Source organism: Chelonia mydas, chromosome 9 (assembly GCF_015237465.2).
Source record: "Chelonia mydas isolate rCheMyd1 chromosome 9, rCheMyd1.pri.v2, whole genome shotgun sequence".
Taxonomy (NCBI): domain Eukaryota; kingdom Metazoa; phylum Chordata; order Testudines; family Cheloniidae; genus Chelonia; species Chelonia mydas.
This window is the reverse complement of record NC_057855.1, coordinates 75,852,425-75,872,053: the sequence shown is the minus strand read 5'-3', so window position 1 is coordinate 75,872,053 and position 19,629 is coordinate 75,852,425. Positions and strand designations below refer to the sequence as shown.

General features: G+C 49.7%; 1 protein-coding gene across 1 annotated transcript; it reads left to right on the top strand.

The window, feature by feature from the left end:
- Positions 1–118: 118 nt before the first annotated feature.
- LOC102929519 (diacylglycerol O-acyltransferase 2) lies at positions 119–17,586 on the top strand. The gene is made up of 8 exons (XM_037908084.2): positions 119–5,028; positions 7,025–7,153; positions 9,611–9,718; positions 11,269–11,339; positions 12,611–12,815; positions 14,068–14,242; positions 14,764–14,966; positions 16,151–17,586. Exons 1-8 carry the CDS (start codon positions 4,989–4,991, stop codon positions 16,303–16,305), a joined length of 1,086 nt encoding a protein of 361 aa, XP_037764012.1. The 5' UTR covers positions 119–4,988; the 3' UTR covers positions 16,306–17,586.
- Positions 17,587–19,629: the final 2,043 nt, after the last annotated feature.

Genomic DNA, 19,629 nt, shown 5'->3' with positions numbered 1-19,629 from the left:
TCCTATCCTCTGCCCATGTTTCTTTATCATGCTGGTGTGGCCTTCCAGGGCCCTGGACAGTGGCGGACAGGTGGACAGTATGGGAAGTGAGAGTTTAGACAACAATTTGTAGGAGCAAGTGATCAGTTGAGGCTCTGAAGCGGGAGTTCACAAACATATGATTCATCTTTTGTGAAGGGCTATAGTTACAAAGAGGGCCTCCTGTGCAACCAGCAGGTGATGGCGCTGCTTCCAGTGTCCAACATCTTTATTCTTCCCCAGGTGGCTAACAGAAATGCTGTCTTTCTGTGTAATACAGGCAAGATGTCTCAAGGACATTGGCTTTAAATGATGGTAATAGACTCAATACAACTGCCACAGTAGGGATGTCAGCCTCCAGCACTGCCGCAGTCTCCATTTAAATTTAAAATGGAGACTTTGTGTGGCTATAACACTTCTCTAGAGAATACAAAAGAGCTGCTTGTGTCTTGTGACCCACTTCTGACCAATAACTGAAATAAAGGTAAATATCAAGGAGAGACCAGAACTACTTACGGGGCTACCAGAACTAAGAAATGAGGTGATATTAAAGGGAAATTCTAGGCCGTTCATCAAGACAAGCTGTGTGGTGGAGGCCTCCTTGTTTGGATTGTTTAAAGCTAGTTTGGATGGAATACTTAATGTGGGGGGGAGGGAAGCTGTAGGGAATAATAATTCTGTATTGGCTGGGAAGAGGGGATAGGCTAGGTAACAGAACTGCTGTGTCATATTTGGCATGGAGTTGCAACTGCAATAGTGGCTTTACTGGGTAGAGAATCTAAAAAGAGAAATTGCTTGCCAGCAGCTCTGTACTATACTGCCCCCTCCCCTTGCATGTTTGTCAGGGATCAGTAATGGTTTCTGAACCTGCTCTCTTATTGTTCTGCTAATGAAAGCCTTGTTACAACTGTTTGACTTAACAATGTTGGCTAAATTTCTTGTTTGGGAACATGGTCAGTCCGGGGTACAGAGCAGGCCATTAGATATTTGCCACCTCTGATTTCCGAGGTTCATCTTGGAATTTCCACCGACAGCCCAGTTAATCTCCTGTGTCTGTTTATCTTTTTGGGAATGAAGTCTGGTTTTTAGAAAGGCTTAGCGCTCATTCTTTATATCTAGTAGTTGGTACCAAAAGTAGCTAGAGTTCTGGCCCTGCTTGGCAGAGTCCTGGGTGGAGAGAGGCTCAGTACTGGATTCTGAAATTCACTCTAATTTACAAAAGCAGATTTTTTAGGAGGGGAGATTCTGCATACCTGCAACTTCCTCCATGCTGCTGTTGTCAGTGTGGTCAGTGCTGCAATACAGGAGGCTCTGTACTGTGTTGGCTGACCTAAAAACTCAGAATGGGCTCCTGAGAACTAATTTTAATGAGAAAGTAACCCTGTGCACGGACAAACCCAGTTTGCTAGAGTTACACATCTGTGTCTTGGAGTCTCTGCTGCTTCAAGCATGTGGCCCATTCACACAATGAAATTCTTTTGGTCAGCAGTGTTTGTTGGGGCTGTGTCTGCACTCTAGGTGTCCTCCAGCACCAGGGCATAAAGGATGGAGGAAGCCAAATTGTTCCTTAATTCTTTCTTGCTGCAGGAAGATGGAAGCCTTGCAGTGTTTGCTTCTCTGTGGCTCTGTTGTAGTTAGTGTTAGTTTAGTTGGGTTTAGAAAAGAGGGGTTGTACCCATGTTATCAGTACTAATTAGGCCTTTGGTCACTGAAACTAAGGTACCACATACAGCAGTTGAGACATTGAAACTATCTACTTCCCCTACCCTAGGCAGAAGGGATGCTGGAGTGTCCCAGAGTCCACCAGAAAGGGTAGCCTCACCATCTTCTCCATCAGGACACAGTAGAGTCTTATCTCCTGCTCATCTCCCATCCCCTCTATTGGGTCTTTCCCTGACTTTCCAGTGTGGAGCTGAGACTGCTCTTAAAACAGGAGATGGCATGGATCTCACAGGGAGCAAGTTCCTGGCATCCTCCTCTCTGTCCATTAGTCCAATACCCATATGCTTGAGTCATGGCCCTGGGGTAGGCAGCCACATACCTGCAAGCCAACATCCTTTTACCCTCTTTTAGGGTTAAATCCTCTTATCCTAAGAGGCAGTGTAGATCTTCCCAACGAGGTCAGTTAGTGCAACCATAGCTCCTAGAGAGACAGGAGAAACAATTGATCCTAGTAGCAATTTTGATGAAGCAGTCAATCTCTCTATGCCAGTGGTTTTCAACCTTTTTTTCATTTGCGGACCCCCACAAAAGTTTGAATGGAGGTGCGGACACCTTTGGAAATCTTAGGCATAGTCTGTGAACCCCCCCAGGGGTCAACGGACCACTGGTTGAAAACCACTGCTCTATGCCTTGTCCAATGGATGACTTCAACGCATTCCAAGACCTGAAATGTATAGCCAAGACCCTTAACGTGCCACTGGAAGAGAAGTCACACAAGCTGCTAGATATTCTGCACCCTTCTATACCTGATAGATTCATCATGTCTATTAACAAGGGATGGTTAGAGCCTGCAAAGGACAAGAGTGGGCTCCATGTGGACAAATACTTGAAGAGAGAACAGTTACTTTCCTTACAGCAATGGTGGCTTTCAGCATGGGTTGTCCACATGGATTCCACAACCATTTTTGCTGCTGCTAAGGAGTGCTACACTTCTTCTATCCTGTATTGGCAAAGGAGCTGAGGGGTGTTGGGCAAGCTTCACTCTTTATGCCCTCAGTGTGGGATAAGGGCATCCAAGGCCCAGGAGTTGCCCCAGTGGTTGCTGCTGGCCAAAAGAACCTGATCTCACATGTAAGGGGAGCATTTGCATCAAGAGAAGGAGCCATATAGACAAAACCTGTCAAAGAACCACAGTTACTGTAAGGTAAGTAAGTGGTGTTTTTGACTGACTCTCAAACTAGAACACAAAACTCTGACCCAGTTGTTTAGGGTAGAGCAGCCTAGCATGTGCAATGAAAAAACAAGTTTAAATCTTCACAATGCATGGTGTTGACTTGGTGGAAGATGCCAATTTGTTAAATCTCATCTATAATTACCAGGATTAGATGTAATTTTGAGAAGAGAATCAAAATGTAATACCTTTTCCCAACTTCTCGAGAGCCGTGCTAGGAGCCAGTCTTAGCTGGAGGTTCATCTGTATGTACAACCTAATCCAAGGGAAGCACCAGGCTGCAATAGCTGTGAGGCTAACCTCTTATATTTAGAGGTGGAGACCAATCAGTCTGTAGTGAATATACACTAGTGACCTATAAAAATCTAGAAGTCTTACAGACTCTCGAATCCAAACTAGTCTGTAGCAAACAGATGGTAAAAAGTAACCTAGTGCTAGCTTTCTTTAGAACTATAGATACAAATTTCAAGCAATCAGTAGCAAATGTACAGCATGCATACTTTCTCCTTGGTTTGTCAAGTTTCTCTCAACTACCTTTCACACAACAGTCTAAAATTCCTCCTTAATTACTCTTTTTTCAGTTTTTTTTAAACCCAAATATAACTTCTGACGCAAGCTGTGGGTTTGGTGCTAGAGCTGCCTACAGCTGCCTCTTTTGGCAGTAGGTGTTCCTGTGCAAAGGCTTGTATTTTTATCAGTGCTTGGGAATGACAGAAATATTTTCTGTTTCTATTGGTGAATGTAGCTTTTAGCAGCAGTAATGGTTAAAGTGGCATCCAGTCTTCTGAAGTTAGAATTTGCCAGTTTAGAAGATATTTTGCCCTTTTTTAACAACAAACATGAAACTTCTCTTCTTTAGGACTGGGTACTGAAATTCACTCTAATTTACAAAAGCAGATTTTTTAGGAGGGAGGATTCTACATACCTGCAACTTCCTCCATGCTGCTGTTGTCAATGTGGTCAGTGCTGCACCTGTGAAAACTGTGGAAAAGTGTAAGGCAGAAGAGGAAAAATAAGTGTCCAGCTAGGTACTCAGATCACCTAAACAGTTTGAACCAGCAATAGGTGAATACCTAGCAGAGCACAGCGGAGAGCCAGAACATCCAGTGGCAACCTCATGCAGTGCCTGACCCAGAACATCCTGCCCCAACTCTGTAGCACTTAACATAGCATTGCCTGGAACCTCCTTCAATAACTATATACAATATCTAGGAATCCACTCCAGCACCCAGAAGACCGTAGAAAGATTCCTGTTGATTTCAATGGGAGTTGGATCAATCCTAGGATACCACAGCCCAAAATTCTGATTCTGGCTTCAGCTTGTGTCGTCTTTCTGATTCTGTGGTTCTGGTGTGGTTTCCAGTAAGCCTTGGCAGAGATGGGTGACAGGAAAAACATTCAGAGGATGCCTCGGACAAGGAATCAGATCTTCTACATCAAGGTATAATCTCTGCTACAGTGAGCAGGAAGGATCCTTTTCACCTGTGAAGCCTTGGTCAATTTGCCAGGTGCATTGTAGGAGAAGGGAGTGAGGCAGTTATGCCTTCTTGAATATACTGGGTATTGGCTATTGGGTTTAACGGTCTGAGCCAGTGAGGCAAATGCTACATTTCTGTAACACATGGTGATTTGAGTTTGACTTTTTCTTATTTTCAACTTGCCTTTAATTAGAATCCCAGCACTAACGCCTGGGCAGTAGTTTGTGACATGCCCAGGAAAGTACCATTCCATGCAGGGGGGAGGACAGACTTAGGCAAGTGTCTTCTGATGAAAATATCCAGCATTGTGTACATTTGTGTAAGCGGGTGAAGGGTGCAGGATCCTTTATGGAAACAGCCTCCTGGGACCTTCTGCTAACTCCTTTTTTTTTTCTTTCTTAATACCACAGGGTTTTCTTCTTGCTTTTTCAAATGAAGGGCAGGGTTTGTCCACCACCCCTCTGGGGCGGGCAGTTTACCTTGGGCCAGACAGTGGAGCTTCAAAGCAGTTGGACACACAGTCAGTTTCACAGGTTCAGATGTGCAAACCTGCCTTTTAACCTGCGGATCCAAAGTCCGGAAAAGAACTTGTCACCAACATGAAAACAATTATTGCAGCCTATTCCCAAAATCGTAGTGGTAAGAAAATCGCAAAGCGTATTTGAAGTTATTTATAATGCTCTAGACTTGCCAGTTTCTAGTCAATTGATTAGTATTTGTTGTTATACATTTGTTTTAGGCTGCTTTATAAAAGGGGAAAGCTTTTTTATAAACATTGTGTAACAGCAGCAGGGCTCAATCTCCCAAATTACTCTGCAGGAATGAATTCTCTGAAATTGACAATACAAAGGAGCATCAGGTAGTTCACCAAAATAGGGGGCTGCAAAGGGTGGCAAATTCTCCCTGCCTGAGTGCTAATTCAGAGATGTAGTCGAAATCAAAGGAAAGCATCTAGCAACTCTTACTCAGGAAAGATTCCCGCAGATTTTAACAGGAGTGAGAGCTAAGTAAATCTGAGTAAAGTGTGTTGGATTTGGCCCTCTGTCAACTAAAGGGCAGAACTGGGGGGTATGAGATTTCTGGGAGCTGGTGTATCTGTCTGGCATGTATCAGGGATGAGTGATGGATTTGGTAGAACTTGGTAAACTGCTCTGGGGAAGAAAACAAATGCACTCAAACCCAATGAGAGCTCCTATATTCATTTAATTTCCACTGCCCTGTCCATGATCTGGATTTGCCTCTGGAAGGGATGAACCCCAAAGCTGGGTGAGTCAGACACTCATCTGGATTTGGTGGCTTTTCTGTGACCTCCTGTTCCTGGCTTTCCTCTGATCCTGCACAGCAATGTATGCCGGGGGCTCTCTTTTCTAGCTATGTAGATACATGTCTTAGGGGGCTCTTAAAATTAGAGCACCTGCCAAAGTTATTTTCCCAGCCACGGAAAGGCCAGCTGTGGCTCTGTGCAACTCTTTTGAGTGCCCTGTGAGCCAGTTGCCTTGTAGTCAGGCCTTGGTGGGACAGGCCATTTGGCACATGGAGGCTCTCGCAGCTCAGCCCAAATTTCTCTCTCAAACACTGAGCCCTTCCGTGGCAAGGAGAGGATGTGTGTGCACATGGAATTTGGAGTCCGACTCCAGTTCAGAAGGGAGGAGGGATCGAAAGCCCCTCATTGTGTTTGCTGAAACATAAGTGGGAGTTAATAGTTCACCAAGGTTAGCTGGGGGGAGGAGAAGTGAAGCAAGTTAGTGTTGTTGAACTCCCTCTTTCAGGAATCAAGGCCGGGGGCAGGGGCGAGGCCCCTTTATCAGTCATTGCAGGACAGAACAGTGAGCCTTGCACATCCAGACTCGTTTGTCACTAGTTCAGACACTCCTTCCTGCTGGGACGCTTTAGCTGGGTGCATACTTGCCCCCCACTTCCCATAGTTCCTAGCTCAGGCTTCCCCAGCACACATCTATAGGAAGGATGGCTGCTGCCTTGGATGCAGCAGAGTGACCCCAACCTGGGGCAGAATCTGCCTTCCCTGGAAGTCTGGGCAGCTTTGAAACTTGAATGTTTTGTCAAACTCCTTCCCCATGAGGCTGAACAGGCCCAGGGAGCCACCTCCCCAGACTCTGGAGGAGGTTCCATTCCCCTCAGGAGCTTGGAATGGCCTAGGGTGGGCTTCATTCACCTAGCAGTGTTAGTCCCTCATCCCCATCCCAGCACACGAGCCCCGCTGGGCCTTGCCCTCTCTCCCACCTGCTTGTCTCTTTGCTCTGAGCTTCACATTCATCTTCCTCTCCTGTTGTCAGCCTGGATTACTGGAGACAGCCACTGAGGGATGGGCTCGGTGTGTGTGTGTGAGGGCCTGCAGGTGCACATGTATGGAGAGTGGGGTGAAGATATGTGTTGGTGCGTGGAGTGGTTTGTGCATCTGCCTGTCAGTGCATGTGATGGGGGGGACTGTGTGTGCATGCATGTGAAGGTATAGGTGTGTATGGGATTGTGCATGCTTTTGGGTGCTGTGTGTTTTGGGGGGAGGGGGAGGGAAAGAAGAGGCTCAGCAGGTGAGTGCAGCATGACCAGTAGCAGGCTCAGGAAGCGATCGATCACACGTACAAACCAAATGTGTGTGTGTGTGCGTGCTTTGCAGGGAGCCGTGCCAATGTTCAGGCCGCCCTGCATACTTTGCTCACCGTGCCCTGGCCCTCGCAGCGGGAGTTCCGAACATGGATCCAGCTCCTCTCAGTTCTGCAGTGGATCCTCAGCTTCTTGCTGATGGGTGAGTGGACCCAGCTGGCAGGAGAGGGCGCTCCGTTCTCCATCTCTCTCACCAATCGGATTCTGCTGTGGGGTTGTTGAGATTCTGCGTTGGGGTCCATATGATTTGTTAGTCTCTATCCCTAGCACCATGGTTGATAATTTCACAAAAATTCAGGACATCGGAAAATCTAGCACTAAGGCCCAAGGGAATGACTAGGCTCCCTGGAGCCAGAATAGTAGCTTTCCCCAGGGGAAGGAGGGGTGCAAGAGATCTTTGCTGGTCAGTGGGAGAAGGATTTTCAGATGAGACCTCGGAAAAATACCCCATGACACTTTTCGTAAGAGCAGAGGTCTATGATCCTGAGCCACCATCTGTTTCTCCTCATGGCTGTGCAACGTGGTGTGCCCCCTTGGGCTGTCTGCTTCTCTCGTCACCTTCTGGAGCTGTGTTTAGAGCTTGCTGAAGGACAATGTGCTTTGGGGTAAAGGCCCCTGTATAGGTGTGTGTTAGCTGCATTCAAATTAGGCCTGGCACCACTCCAACTTCTCAGGAGTTGAGGGACACAAAGGGCCTGCTTTTTTTTCTTTTTAAACTGCTGAGCACCCAAAACGCGAGTTAATGTGGGGTGCTGAGGCACCTCTGAAAACAAAGGCCCAGAATGTTTACCCTCTCCTGCTGTGCACCCGCCCCTCAGAAAAAGCTTAGATTGTGGATTGCAGGTGGGGTCAGGAGGGGGGCAGAGACTGTCTCCATATATGTTTTGTACAGTGCTTAGCAGGACAAGGTCATGATCCTGACTGGGGCCTCCGAGCACAGCCACAGTTGAAATAGCTCAGAATCCCAAGCAGGAATTCAGATCCTCCAACTTGCCTCCCACTTACAAAGGGGATGGGAGGTGCCTTGGCTCGCTTACAGATACACCCCCGGCTGCACTCTGTGACAGGAGACTTCCCGTTAGCTTAATTATTTTATTCTGCGGAATTCTGTTTTGGTACTGTGACTTGCAAATCAGATCAAGTTAGTGCTTGTTACAGAATAATCGATTTAAAAGTGAATGGAGGGTTAGTGGTAAATGACTTCAGCTTTTCAGGAGACTGAATTTGTTGTTGAGACAAAAGAGACTTGTGACGTTGTTATCTAAAGTCCTAGGCTGTAAACTGCTGGGGGCAGGGAACATCTTTTTGGTCTGTTTGTACAGTGCCTTGCACATTGGGGCCCCGAGGTGCTACTGCAATAGAAATTATTATAATATGCACCTGAATGAGCTCTACAAATATGGGATTAGCTTTCCACCATTAGACTCAGTGGTAGCTAGGCTGCATTTTGAGACCTCTGGCGGTTCTGCATGTGGCACAGTGGAGCAAAGCGAGGCACAGTCCCAGCACGTGTGGTTACTGCAGTCAAAGCCTCTCATGATCTTTCCCCGGCTGCTCCATGTGCTGGAAGTGGGCTGTCGTTTGAGTACACTATATACGTGGGGGGGTCAGAGGGGCTCGGAGTCAGCAGGCTTTCTCATATCTGACAGGTTTCAGAGTAGCAGCCATGTTAGTCTGTATCCGCAAAAAGAAAAGGAGTACTTATGGCACATTAGAGACTAACAAATTTATTTGAGCATAAGCTTTCGTGAGCTACAGCTCACTTCATCGGATGCATTCAGTGGAAAATACAGTGGGGAGATTTATATACAGAGAGAACATGAAACAATGGGTGTTACCATCCAGACTGTAACAAGAGTGATCAGGTAAGGTGAGCTACTCCTGCTGTATTTTCCCCTGCATGCATCCGACGAAGTGAGCTGTAGCTCACGAAAGCTTAGGCTCAAATAAATTTGTTAGTCTCTAAGGTGCTACAAGTACTCCTTTTCTTTTCTCATATCTGAAGCTGTTTGGCCAGATGTAGCAGGCTGTATCTATATTAGGAAAATTGGAGCCTGTAGTTCTCCATCAGAGTGGCTTCAGCATAGACCAGGCTCTTGAGGTTTTACTACTGTGCTGCCTAGGCAGGCTGTACGGTTAAAGATGACCATGGTAAAAAGGCCTGAATCTTGTCTAAACACAGCCTCTTTCCAGGGAGCACCACAGCTAATGAATTAGGGCCCCAAATTTTGCTAGTGCAGCAAAGCCAGTCTGGCTGTTGTTCTGCCCTTACAGATTCAGCATGGAGGCTTAGTGGATCTGGATTGGTTGGTCAGTGCTGAAACACAGCCAGTCAGAACACACAGCAAATAAGCAGGCATTTTGGCCTACGGCCAAGTGCTGGGAATCAGATATTTTCTGGGGTGGGTGGGAAGGTCTGCCCAGTTTTGAATTGGCCCAAAGAGGATGGGATTCAGTGTGGGCACTCATCTCATCCCACATTAGAACTGGGGCATTATGGGGTGCTGCTGTGAAAACTCAATCCCTAGAGACCAGGAACCGATGGGCGTATTTCTACACAGGGACAGGTGAGCTAACCTCTTGCTTGTGATACCCTCAGGAATCGTCTTCCTGTTTCTCCTCATCTATTTGGTTTTCACCAGTTTCTGGCCAGTTTCTGCTCTATACCTTGCCTGGGTAATCTTTGACTGGGACGCACCGGAGCAAGGTATGGGAAGGTACAGCCTAATTTACTGCGTATATGTATGCCTAGGAGGACAGAGGGGAGACAGACTTGCTGGAGGATTCAGATGTCTGTCCAACCCCTTGCATGTGTGTCCTTGTCTCTGAGAGTATGATCTGTATACGTAGGTCTCCAGGCCCAGGTATTTTCTAAATCACACTCACACTAAAGGCATTTCCCCATGAACAAGGGAAATAGGTCCAGAGACACACACAGGGAGTAAACCGTAAAGTTTACAGCGGATTGTGCAAAGATCTTTGTGTGCTCTTTGCCTTTTTTTCCTTCTCCTCTTCCAAGATTTGCCTGCTTATTTAATGATCTTTAGTGACTGGCCCTTCCACAACATCTGCTCAGTGTCATGGGTGGTTAAAATGTGACTCTGACAGCACCCGGGCCAGAACGCGGTTTAATTTCATTCTGTTTCTCTGTATTGTAACACCTAGCAATTTTTGCAGCAGCAGCAGGGATAGTCCAGAAGCACAGACTCCTGCCATCTGAGATTAAGGAGACCCTCTTTTATCTGTTAGCAATACAGGACCTATGACATAGTTCCGGGCAGTTGTGATTCCTTCTAGTAGGGCACAAATATGCACAGAGAATCATTACACCAGCTGGGGCATAAGCAGCCCGAGAAGGTAAGATTCCCAGAAGAGCCAGCATCCCATTTTCCTCTTCATTTCTCCGGCCTAGTGACAAAGACAAACTACAGAGGTGCAGGGATTCTCCAAAAGAGTCAATCTTTCCAGCAGTCCCCAGCATGGCTGTGATGGGTTGTCGCTGTGTGAGGTCTCCTTGGGGACTGCGTTCCAAAGTTGCAGCAGTTTGTGGTGGTCCCTTGTCATTGCAGCACAGCTATTTTTGCAAAATATCAGAGGGGAAAGCCAGTTAGTAGTGGGAACTTCTGCAAAGGAACAAGCCTGCTGTAAGACACTAGAGGGCAGCAGCCCATAACATACCCAGGAGATACTGGCCCTGTGAGAGGATCGTCCTAGAGCTGGCTTTTCATGGGAACTTCCAAGGTTTCAAAAGCTGTTTTGTTCCACGCTGCAATAAAACGACCTTTTGGACAACTGGTCTAAAACTGAATTGTGCCGAAATGTCTCTTTTCACATCAGAACACACGTGTCCATCCTAGTGAGTAGGGCGCTGGCCTGCGGTGTGGGAGATCCAGGTTCTAATCCTTGCTCTGTGCCTGATTCAGAGCACAGTTTTTCATCCCAGATCACTCTTAATCAGACAGAGCAGGGTCTTGAGCCTGGGTCTCCCACATCCCAGGGCAGTGCCCTCGCCATAAGGCTACCCAGTACAATTTCTCCTCCCTCCCCCCATCTTTCCAACTAAAACTGCACATCTCTGCAAACTGTTACAGCAAAAAAATCATGTAGTCACCAATGTTCTGACTAGCTCTGGTCTGCTGGGAGGCAAGGGCTAAAAGGAAGAGGAAGTGACCAAATTCCCAATGAGAGTGGAGTCTGTCCTCAGTGTCTGTGTGAGCTCCTTGCCCCCATGCCTACTCGCTCTTGTGTGGTTTGCAGGTGGGAGGAGGTCAGCGTGGGTGCGAAACTGGCCTGTCTGGAAGCATTTCCGAGATTACTTCCCTATTCAGGTAAGTCCTGCTGGGCAGGTGTGCCAGGCCCTTGCTATCCGTACAGTATGTGCTGAGTGCTGTACTGTAGAATTTCAACTTCCTGCAAACCTCTGGACAAGCTCCTAAGTCCCTCAGGCATCTCTATTGGGCCCCTTGCCTGAATAGATCTCTCATGTCTCTCTGTATAAATACGCCCATCCTGTGCCTGGCTGCTGGCAGCTTCATGGGTGCCCAGTACGTCCACCTGCCCCTGAAATTGCACATGCATTTTTCTGTAGATGCCAGGCCAGACCCTGCATGGAGCTCCCAGTAAAGCCAATAGAAATTTGTTTTAAAAATTGATGGTTGAATTAATGTGACCTGCTGCTGCTCCCCTAGTGGACATTTGAGACAACAGCCACCTTACTCTTCACGGAATCCTTAGGATCACATCTGGTGCAGATGCTTCTGCCCAAATCGAATGCGGGGCCCCACAAAATTCAGCAATTCAATAGCTGTTCAGCACATGTATTTATTTTGGGTGAGGGAGTAAACTACTGAGCACAGCTCAGCTCAGGAATGAAAGGAAAGGCTGCCATGTGAGGAGAGATTAATAAGATGGACTTTTCAGCTTGGAAAAGAGACGACTAAGGGGGGATATGATAGAGGTCTATAAAATCATGGCTGGTGTAGAGAGAGTAAATAAGGAAGTGTTATTTACTCCTTATCATAACACAAGAACTAGGGGTCACCAAATGAAATTAATAGGCAGCAGGTTTAAAACAAACAAAAGGAAGTATTTTTTCACACTATGCTCAGTCAACCTGTGGAACTCCTTGCCTGGGGATGTTGTGAAGGCCAAGATTATAACGGGGTTCAAAAAAGAGCTAGATAAATTCATGGAGGATGGGTCCATCAATAGCTATTAGCCAGGATGGGCAGGGATCGTGTCCCTAGCCTCTATTTGCCAGAAGCTGGGAATGGGCAACAGGGGATGGATTGATTGATGATTACCTGTTCTGTTCGTTCCCTCTGGGGTACCTGGCATTGGCCACTGTTGGAAGACAGGATACTGGGCTAGATGGACCTTTGGTCTGACCCAGTATGGCTGCTCTTATGCTCTTATGTGGTGATTTGTCCATCTGTTTGTGGATGTGTGTGTGTACCAGGTGGGGATTGCCATGCGGGTATTTATCCAGCAGTGCCACCTGCAGTCACGCATAGAGACCTGTGACCCAACTAGGATCCTCCTTCCCTCTTCCCCCACCAGTCCCTGCCCTCCCCATTGATTATGCATCTTCTCCCTCTAGTTGGTAAAGACTCACAGCCTCCTCCCCAGTCACAATTATATAATTGGCGCACACCCCCATGGGATCCTCTGCGTTGGGGCCTTCTGCAACTTCATCACTGAGTCCACTGGCTTCTCTGAGAAGTTCCCCGGCATCAGACCCTTCCTGGCCACGCTGGCTGGCAACTTCCGGCTACCTGTCTTCAGGGAGTACCTGATGAGTGGGGGTGAGCATGCTCAGGGAGTGTCCCTCACAAAGGTCCAAAAATCACACCAGAAGTGTTGCAGATGTGGCTAGTACAAGAGACGTAGGAGATCTGGAAAACAGCCAGCTCCTCTCTTTTTCTTTCCATCACTGATCATCTGAGTCCCTTCCCTCTACAGTGTCTGGCCAAAGCCCCTTTCAAACCCTCTGGATACTGAATCCACTGCTGGCAACACCATTCTATTCTCATGTGCTTCTGTTCTTTTTTTCCCGAGACTAAAGCAAATTTCAGTACTTGCCAAAATGTCAGCTTGACATTGCTACCTTGGCCAGGCTTAGTGCTGTCAGCGGCTCACTGAGATTCTCCCGCAATGCTCTGCTACTGCTCTTCCATCCTTCCCCACACCCAGCACTACTCCAGCCTGCCCCCTCCTGCTCTGCCCCTGTTCCTCAGCCTGGGTTGAGTGATGGAATTCCATGCCGCAGCCAGGCCCTAGAGAAGGAAAGATGGGGGAACGCCTCAGAGCTCAAGTTTTTCGTAGGCTACATAGGTTTTCCCTAGGGATTGTTCCTTGCACCATCTCCTGAGAAAGCTCAAAGACCTGAGCAGCTGTCATTTTTCATGGAGCCCAGACGTGAAGTTTGCCCTGCTCTGTCCTCCCCTCCCTGAGTGCCAGTTCCCAGGCTCAGTCACTGAAAATGGCACCATAACGGCATCTCCTGGGAAACTGCATTCTGTCTGGCACAGCTGCTGCTTCCTGCTGCCTCCCCGGGCTGCTGGCTAACGTGGGCATTCAGAAGCCATGTGTAGCCCAGTGGGTGTCCCATTTTGGCCTCAGTTCTGCTGATCCCCTTAGCCTATTGCATCCTCCAGAGCCAGAGACCCCATGGCTCCTGTGTGGACACAAGGTGTCGCCCTTATTCCATGTTTTGGGCTCCTGGGCAGGGACATAGATCTGCGTACAGCACATGGCTCTGGGCAGGGCTCACTGCTCCTAACTCTGCTGGGAGGAAGGAAAGAGAATAGCTTCCCCACGCCTTTTGCATGCCTGAGTGATGGGCACCTGATCATCCACCTGCCCTCACTTGTTGGGATGTTCTCCTCAAATCCTAACTGTAGGCAGGTTTCCAAGCCCCCTGAACTCATTCAGAGACTGGGGCCAGGGGTCTGTCCCCCGAGTCAGCTGGTGTGTCAAGAGGTTCTCAGTCAGGTGGGGCAAGAGCTGGTTTCCATTGCAGTTCTCCTCACGCCCCCTTGGTGCTCTGCTCTTTAGGCCTGTGCCCTGTGACACGCCAGGCAATAGGGTACCTGCTCTCTCAGAATGGCAGTGGGAACGCTGTGGCCGTCGTGATTGGAGGTGCAGCCGAGTCACTGTCTTGTCAGCCAGGAATCACAACATTAATCCTCAAAAACCGCAAAGGCTTTGTTCGGATGGCGCTGCGGCATGGGTGAGTATTGTCAACCAGACACTGTCCGGAGAGACCTCCAGCTCCTCTGGTAGCACCTCCAGGAAACTGGCCTGGGGCCAGTCACCCCCCAGGACCTGCCAATCCAGCCACATGACCAGGAAACAGGGCCTGGCACCTCTTCCCTGCTTGGGATTGCCCCAGGCAACCCATCCCTGGCCTACCTTTCAGTAGGACCCAGGAGATAGGATAGTGAGTGTGTCTCAGCTGCTACTTACTGTGGCTCCCAAGGGAGGCTGGTTCAATATCAGCAAGTTTGTAGCCGGGCCCCATGGTGCTAAGGTGCAGTAGCGAGCAGAGATGCTGGAACTAGGGGTCCTGGGGTCGCGGCCACGCCCCCTGGGTTGAAGTGGGTTCCATTATATTCAGGGTTTACAATTTGGTTCAGTGGCGCTCAGCACCCCCACTAGACAAATTGTTCTTCACCCCTGGTAGTGAGCGCTACCCTGGGTGGGGGGGTGCTGGCTGCAAGGGCACTCATGTTACAATGCTTTCTCCCCCAGGGCACACCTGGTTCCTGCCTTCTCCTTCGGTGAGAATGACCTCTTCCGGCAGGTGGTTTTTGAAGAGGGCAGCTGGATGAGGGGCATTCAGAAGAGGTTCCAGAAGCTGGTGGGCTTTGCTCCCTGTGTCTTCTACGGACGGGGTTTAACCTCTATCCATTCCCGAGGCTTCCTGCCCTACCCGAAGCCTATCACCACTGTCAGTAAGTATCCCCTTACTCTTCTCCTGTGGCTTTAGCTGCCAAAAGCCCTGTCACTGGGGGCTGAGTCCTGGTTGTCTCAGCCAGCATTTCTCAAATGCGGCCACCAGCGGCTTTTCTAGTGGTCACAGCCTCCTGGGCTGTGATTTGGGGGAGAGGGGGCAGCAGTGGCCCCTCCTCCTCCCTGTTGCTCCTGGATGCACCACCTTGGTGTTGACTGCAAGCAGGGGTCGAGCCCTGCCCCCTCTGGAGACAGCTGGGACACAGCGCAGGAGGAGGAGGCAGCTGGTGAGTTCCCCACCTTTCCAGGGGTAGTGAGGCTCAGGCTTTGGGCTTCACCCCTAGGGTGGTGGGGCGGCAGGCTCTGGCCATTGGTCTTTGGCCGCACAGCGGGAGCCCAGGGCGGGAGCCCAAAGACCCCAGGCTCTGGGCATGGCGTTTTGGCTCTGGCTACCAGGCATCAGGCTCTGGCCCCCGACTGTTTCCCCTGGAATCCCCACCCCAATCACCCCTGACTCCTGCTGGCTCCCCCAACTTACTTACTCAGCCCCGGCTTAATTTGTCCGCAGGTTTGTCGGGGCTGAGTAAGTATGCTGTGAAAAGTGATATTTGTATGTTTTTTAATATCACTTTTAACAACAGACTTATTAGCTAGCAATAAATAAATTACAATGATTTGAACATGTATATCTCCATATTTATTTGTTTTTCCTAAAGCTAATGAAGTATTTTAGGAAAAAATTTGAGAGCCGCCACGAGCAAGATTTGGTGGCCACACTCTGAAACCACCAAAAATTTGTCCTGAGAACCCTTAGTCTAAGCTGACAAAGAGGGTTCCACTTGCCATTGAGTTTGTGGCAGGTGTGGAAGCCAAAAACTCATCATGATGAGAGGGGTGAAATCCAGCAATGGGCAGAGTGGGCCCAGGGGCTTGTGAACCTTCAGTGGGAGGGCGCTGTCCCAGGGCACAGTGTGTTCTCTTCCCTCCCTCTTTGCCTGTGGCCAGGCACTCTTGGTGTCTCTGTGGTACTACTGCCCATATGTAACAGTTCACTAGGAAGAAAGTTTGGCATTAGCATTCCAAGGCCCAGCTCATTACGAGGGGCAGGGAGTCCTCCCAGCTGCACCAGCTGGTTTATTCCAGGTGCTTAGGATTCACTCTCCCACCCTCTTTCTGGCTCTGGCAGTAGGAGAACCTGTGACGGTGCCCAGGATCAAGGAGCCAAGTCACGAGACGGTGGATCTGTACCATGCTATGTACATCCGCTCCCTGCTCAAACTCTTCAATGACCACAAAGCCAAGTATGGCCTGTCGGAGGCAGATGAGCTGAGGATCCTGTGACTGAGGCCAGAGAGAAGCCCGGAGACTTTGGGCAGCCAAGCCCTAACTCTCAAGGGCTGCCTGCTCTTGGAGGTGGGAACGGCAGCTTACCTGGCAGGATGGGGACTCTCAGGGACATACTGTTCCGCTGCACCCCAACTACTGCTTGCCGTCTGCCCCGGTGCCTTACTCACTTGTCCCCTTGCTGCTGCCCCAGCCTCTGCTTCTGTTTGTTCCCTCCAGAAGATGAAGGAAGGAAGGAAGGCGCTCCCTGCTTGTCGTATCCCAGCGTTTCCTGTGTGCTTTCTGCTCGCTCCCATGGGCAATGCAGTGAGTTGGCTTCCTCAGCTCCCAAAGCCCCCTCGGGGAAGGGGAAGGGAGGAGCACAGGAAGGACAGGTGCTGGGGCTTGGAGGGGATGGGGAGTGTGCACGTGAGCAGAGAGACATGGGGGAATGTGTGTGGGGACATTTCTCCTCTGCCCGGACCCCGCTCTCCTGGAGGGAGATGAATAGTAGCTTTGTGCTGCTGTTAATGGAACAGAGGAATGCAACCCTGCAGGCTAAACTCTGCCTAGGGCTCCAGCTCCGACTAAGGAGGAGGGAGGGTGAGATAGATAGATTGGGGGAAAAGAGGGGAGGGGGGAGAAAAATGGAGGGAAAGCCCTTGATTGAAACGAATGTGAAAAACAGGGTTATCAGGGGGGCCTGCAGTGCCATGTAGGGTGTGTTGTGAGGGGCAGGGCCCTGAGACTGAGGGTCTCTGAGGAGCTGGCTGCTGACTCAATTCCTTGCCTAAGGAAAGCTAGCCAGCTATAACTCCTTGTGGCCTTGTGTCTGTCCCTAGTGCCCATGTAGAATGGAGCCTCCTGGGAGGGTTTGTCCTTCCACCTCCATTTTGCTGGCTAAGCATGTAGCTTGAAAGCAGGCATGTCAGGCTGTTTATCCCAGGGGGACGTGTCATCCCTGCACCAGGCTGGAGAGTTCTCCCTGTGGTGGTTAGCATGGGCAGCTTTGCCTCAGCCTTAGAATCAGGGCAGGGACCGGGCTACCCTTCCCACAGTGAGGAGGGATGGACAGTCAGGGGGTTCATGGGAAGCTTGGTGAGACTCTGGCCAGGACGTAGCCAGCATGCGCAAGATTTTCCCTTTGAATCTCCCCTTCTCAACACATCTTGTTCCCTGCCTCAGCTGTGGCCATCCCTTTGTTTTCCCCATGGCCCCCGTATGTGCCGCCCACCACTTTCTTAGATTGTGGGTCCCAGCCCCACAATTCCTTGTCCCTGTCTGTGTGAGTTGGCAACCGGAAAGGCCAGTGCACCTGGAGCTGTATGTGGAGAGACGCCAGGTCCCAGAAGAGCAATAGCAGAGTCCCTGGGGAGACTACACCTGGGAGATTGCAGTGATTTTTGGGCACTGTGTGACCAGAAAGAGATTGATCCTAGGAAACGGATCAGAATAGAGCAAGAAAAACTACCAGGAGCTGGAGGGAAAGCCTGGAGTGACAAAGCAGGGTGGGCCAAGTCTGCACACCTCTGACAAGTGTGTTCCCCTAGGGAGGGCAAAAGGTTAGTTATGAGTAAAGGCAGGTGTAACTAGGAGGTTCGGAGGCAATTGATGATGAGAAGATGCAGACTGTCTCTCAGGGATAACTTCCTGTCACTGAAATGTACTGAGCTTGAGTGTTGTCTCCTAAGGGAAGGGGTGGGAGCCCCAGGACATGGGTCATTTCAGGCTGGGTCTGACAAAACAGTAGGTCTGGACTGTGCTGTAGGGGCCAATCCTGCTTTGGCTCCAGGGCTGGATGGGGCAATCTAATGGGGCTTGTCCATCACTCACCTCGATGATTCTGTGTTGAATACATTTGTATAAATATCATACTGACATGGACCACATTGTGTGAGAAGGAGGCAATTCTGCAGGTGGGGAAGTGCCATGCGGTAGTCCATACACATACATACATACATACATACCAAGAACATAACCATGCATGTGCCTGGACTTCCCCCTCCATACCCAGACATGCACACAAACACACACTGCTCCTTACACATGTGAAGGTATATGTACACAGATACATATACCCCTCCATGCACAAGCGCAGAGCACACACTCCTAAGGGCTTTCAAACACACCTCATTGTTCTTTGGAGAAGGGATGCCTCTACATGTTGTTCCAAGGATTCAATAGGACAGCCCAAAGGGCTGCACTAGCCATTCCCTGCTGAAGACCGTGCACTTGAGCAGTGAACGTGGCTCCCCCTGCAGGCCCTTCCTGTGCTGGTTGAGGGGACTGCTAGCCTGCTGCTCCCACTGTACAAAGGACAAAGGGTCTGTCACAAGCCCCTGTGCATGGAGTAGCTTAAGGGGAAAGAGGGGGAGGAAGTCCTTAGCCATTGTCAAGCCCATGGGATGGCAGGGTTGCTCCTGTGTTCACAGCTTCTATTGTTGGGCTCCTTTTCAATTGCCTGGGACCCTGTAATTCTGCTCTGAGCTACCTCAGTGGCTCTCAGCTGTGCTCTGCTGCCATGCCTGGAGGCCCAGAATGCGGGGGCTGTGGCACCTTATGGGAGCACTGAGTGGAGGGTCCTGGCCTAGCTCTAGGCTCTTTGTGGTGAGAAGATTCTAAGGATGCCAGGGGAATGTAACTGGGTAGCTCCCCGGGCAGGAGCTTCTGCACCCAGCCCCTGGCGCTTAGCTCAGATCCCAGGGGTTAGTGTTTTTTTTTTTCCAAGCCCAGTGAGTAATGTCAGGCAGCTGGTACCAGCGTGGGGAAAGCCCAGCATTAAGGCTGGGATTAACCTCCCTGAGGAGCTCAATTCCATAGAACAAAAGCTGCTCGACTACTGCCATCACTTGTGAGCAAAGCCTCAGCCTGATGCCTGCTGGAACAGCTGCTGAGGGCCCCCGAGTGGGGAATGTCTGAGGCCACCCGCACTGCAGTATCAGAGGCAAAGTAGTGCATGGATTAGCCCCGCTCATGGGACATGCTGGTACTAAACCTGGAGGATGCAGATCAGGGGCACCGCACAGGCAGGTACTGCTTTCTATGGAGTCTGTGAAGAAACAGGGCTGAAACCATGGTAATAATTTCCTCCATTTCCAAAGCTCCCAAAGCAATTTGCATGCCCACAGCCCCACTGAAATGCAGCCGCCTCTGAGGTGGGGACATCAGCACCTGGTGCAGAGCACCCTGCTAGGAAATTTGTTTCTGGCCTCAGAGTGTATTCAGGGGTAGAGGGCAGCTTCTGCACCTGACCCCCCAGCCTCTGCAAGCAGAGAAGGTGATGGCACAAGACCCCTCTGTTGGCTTAAAGCTTTTGCTTCGCTGTAGGAAAAGCTGGTGATG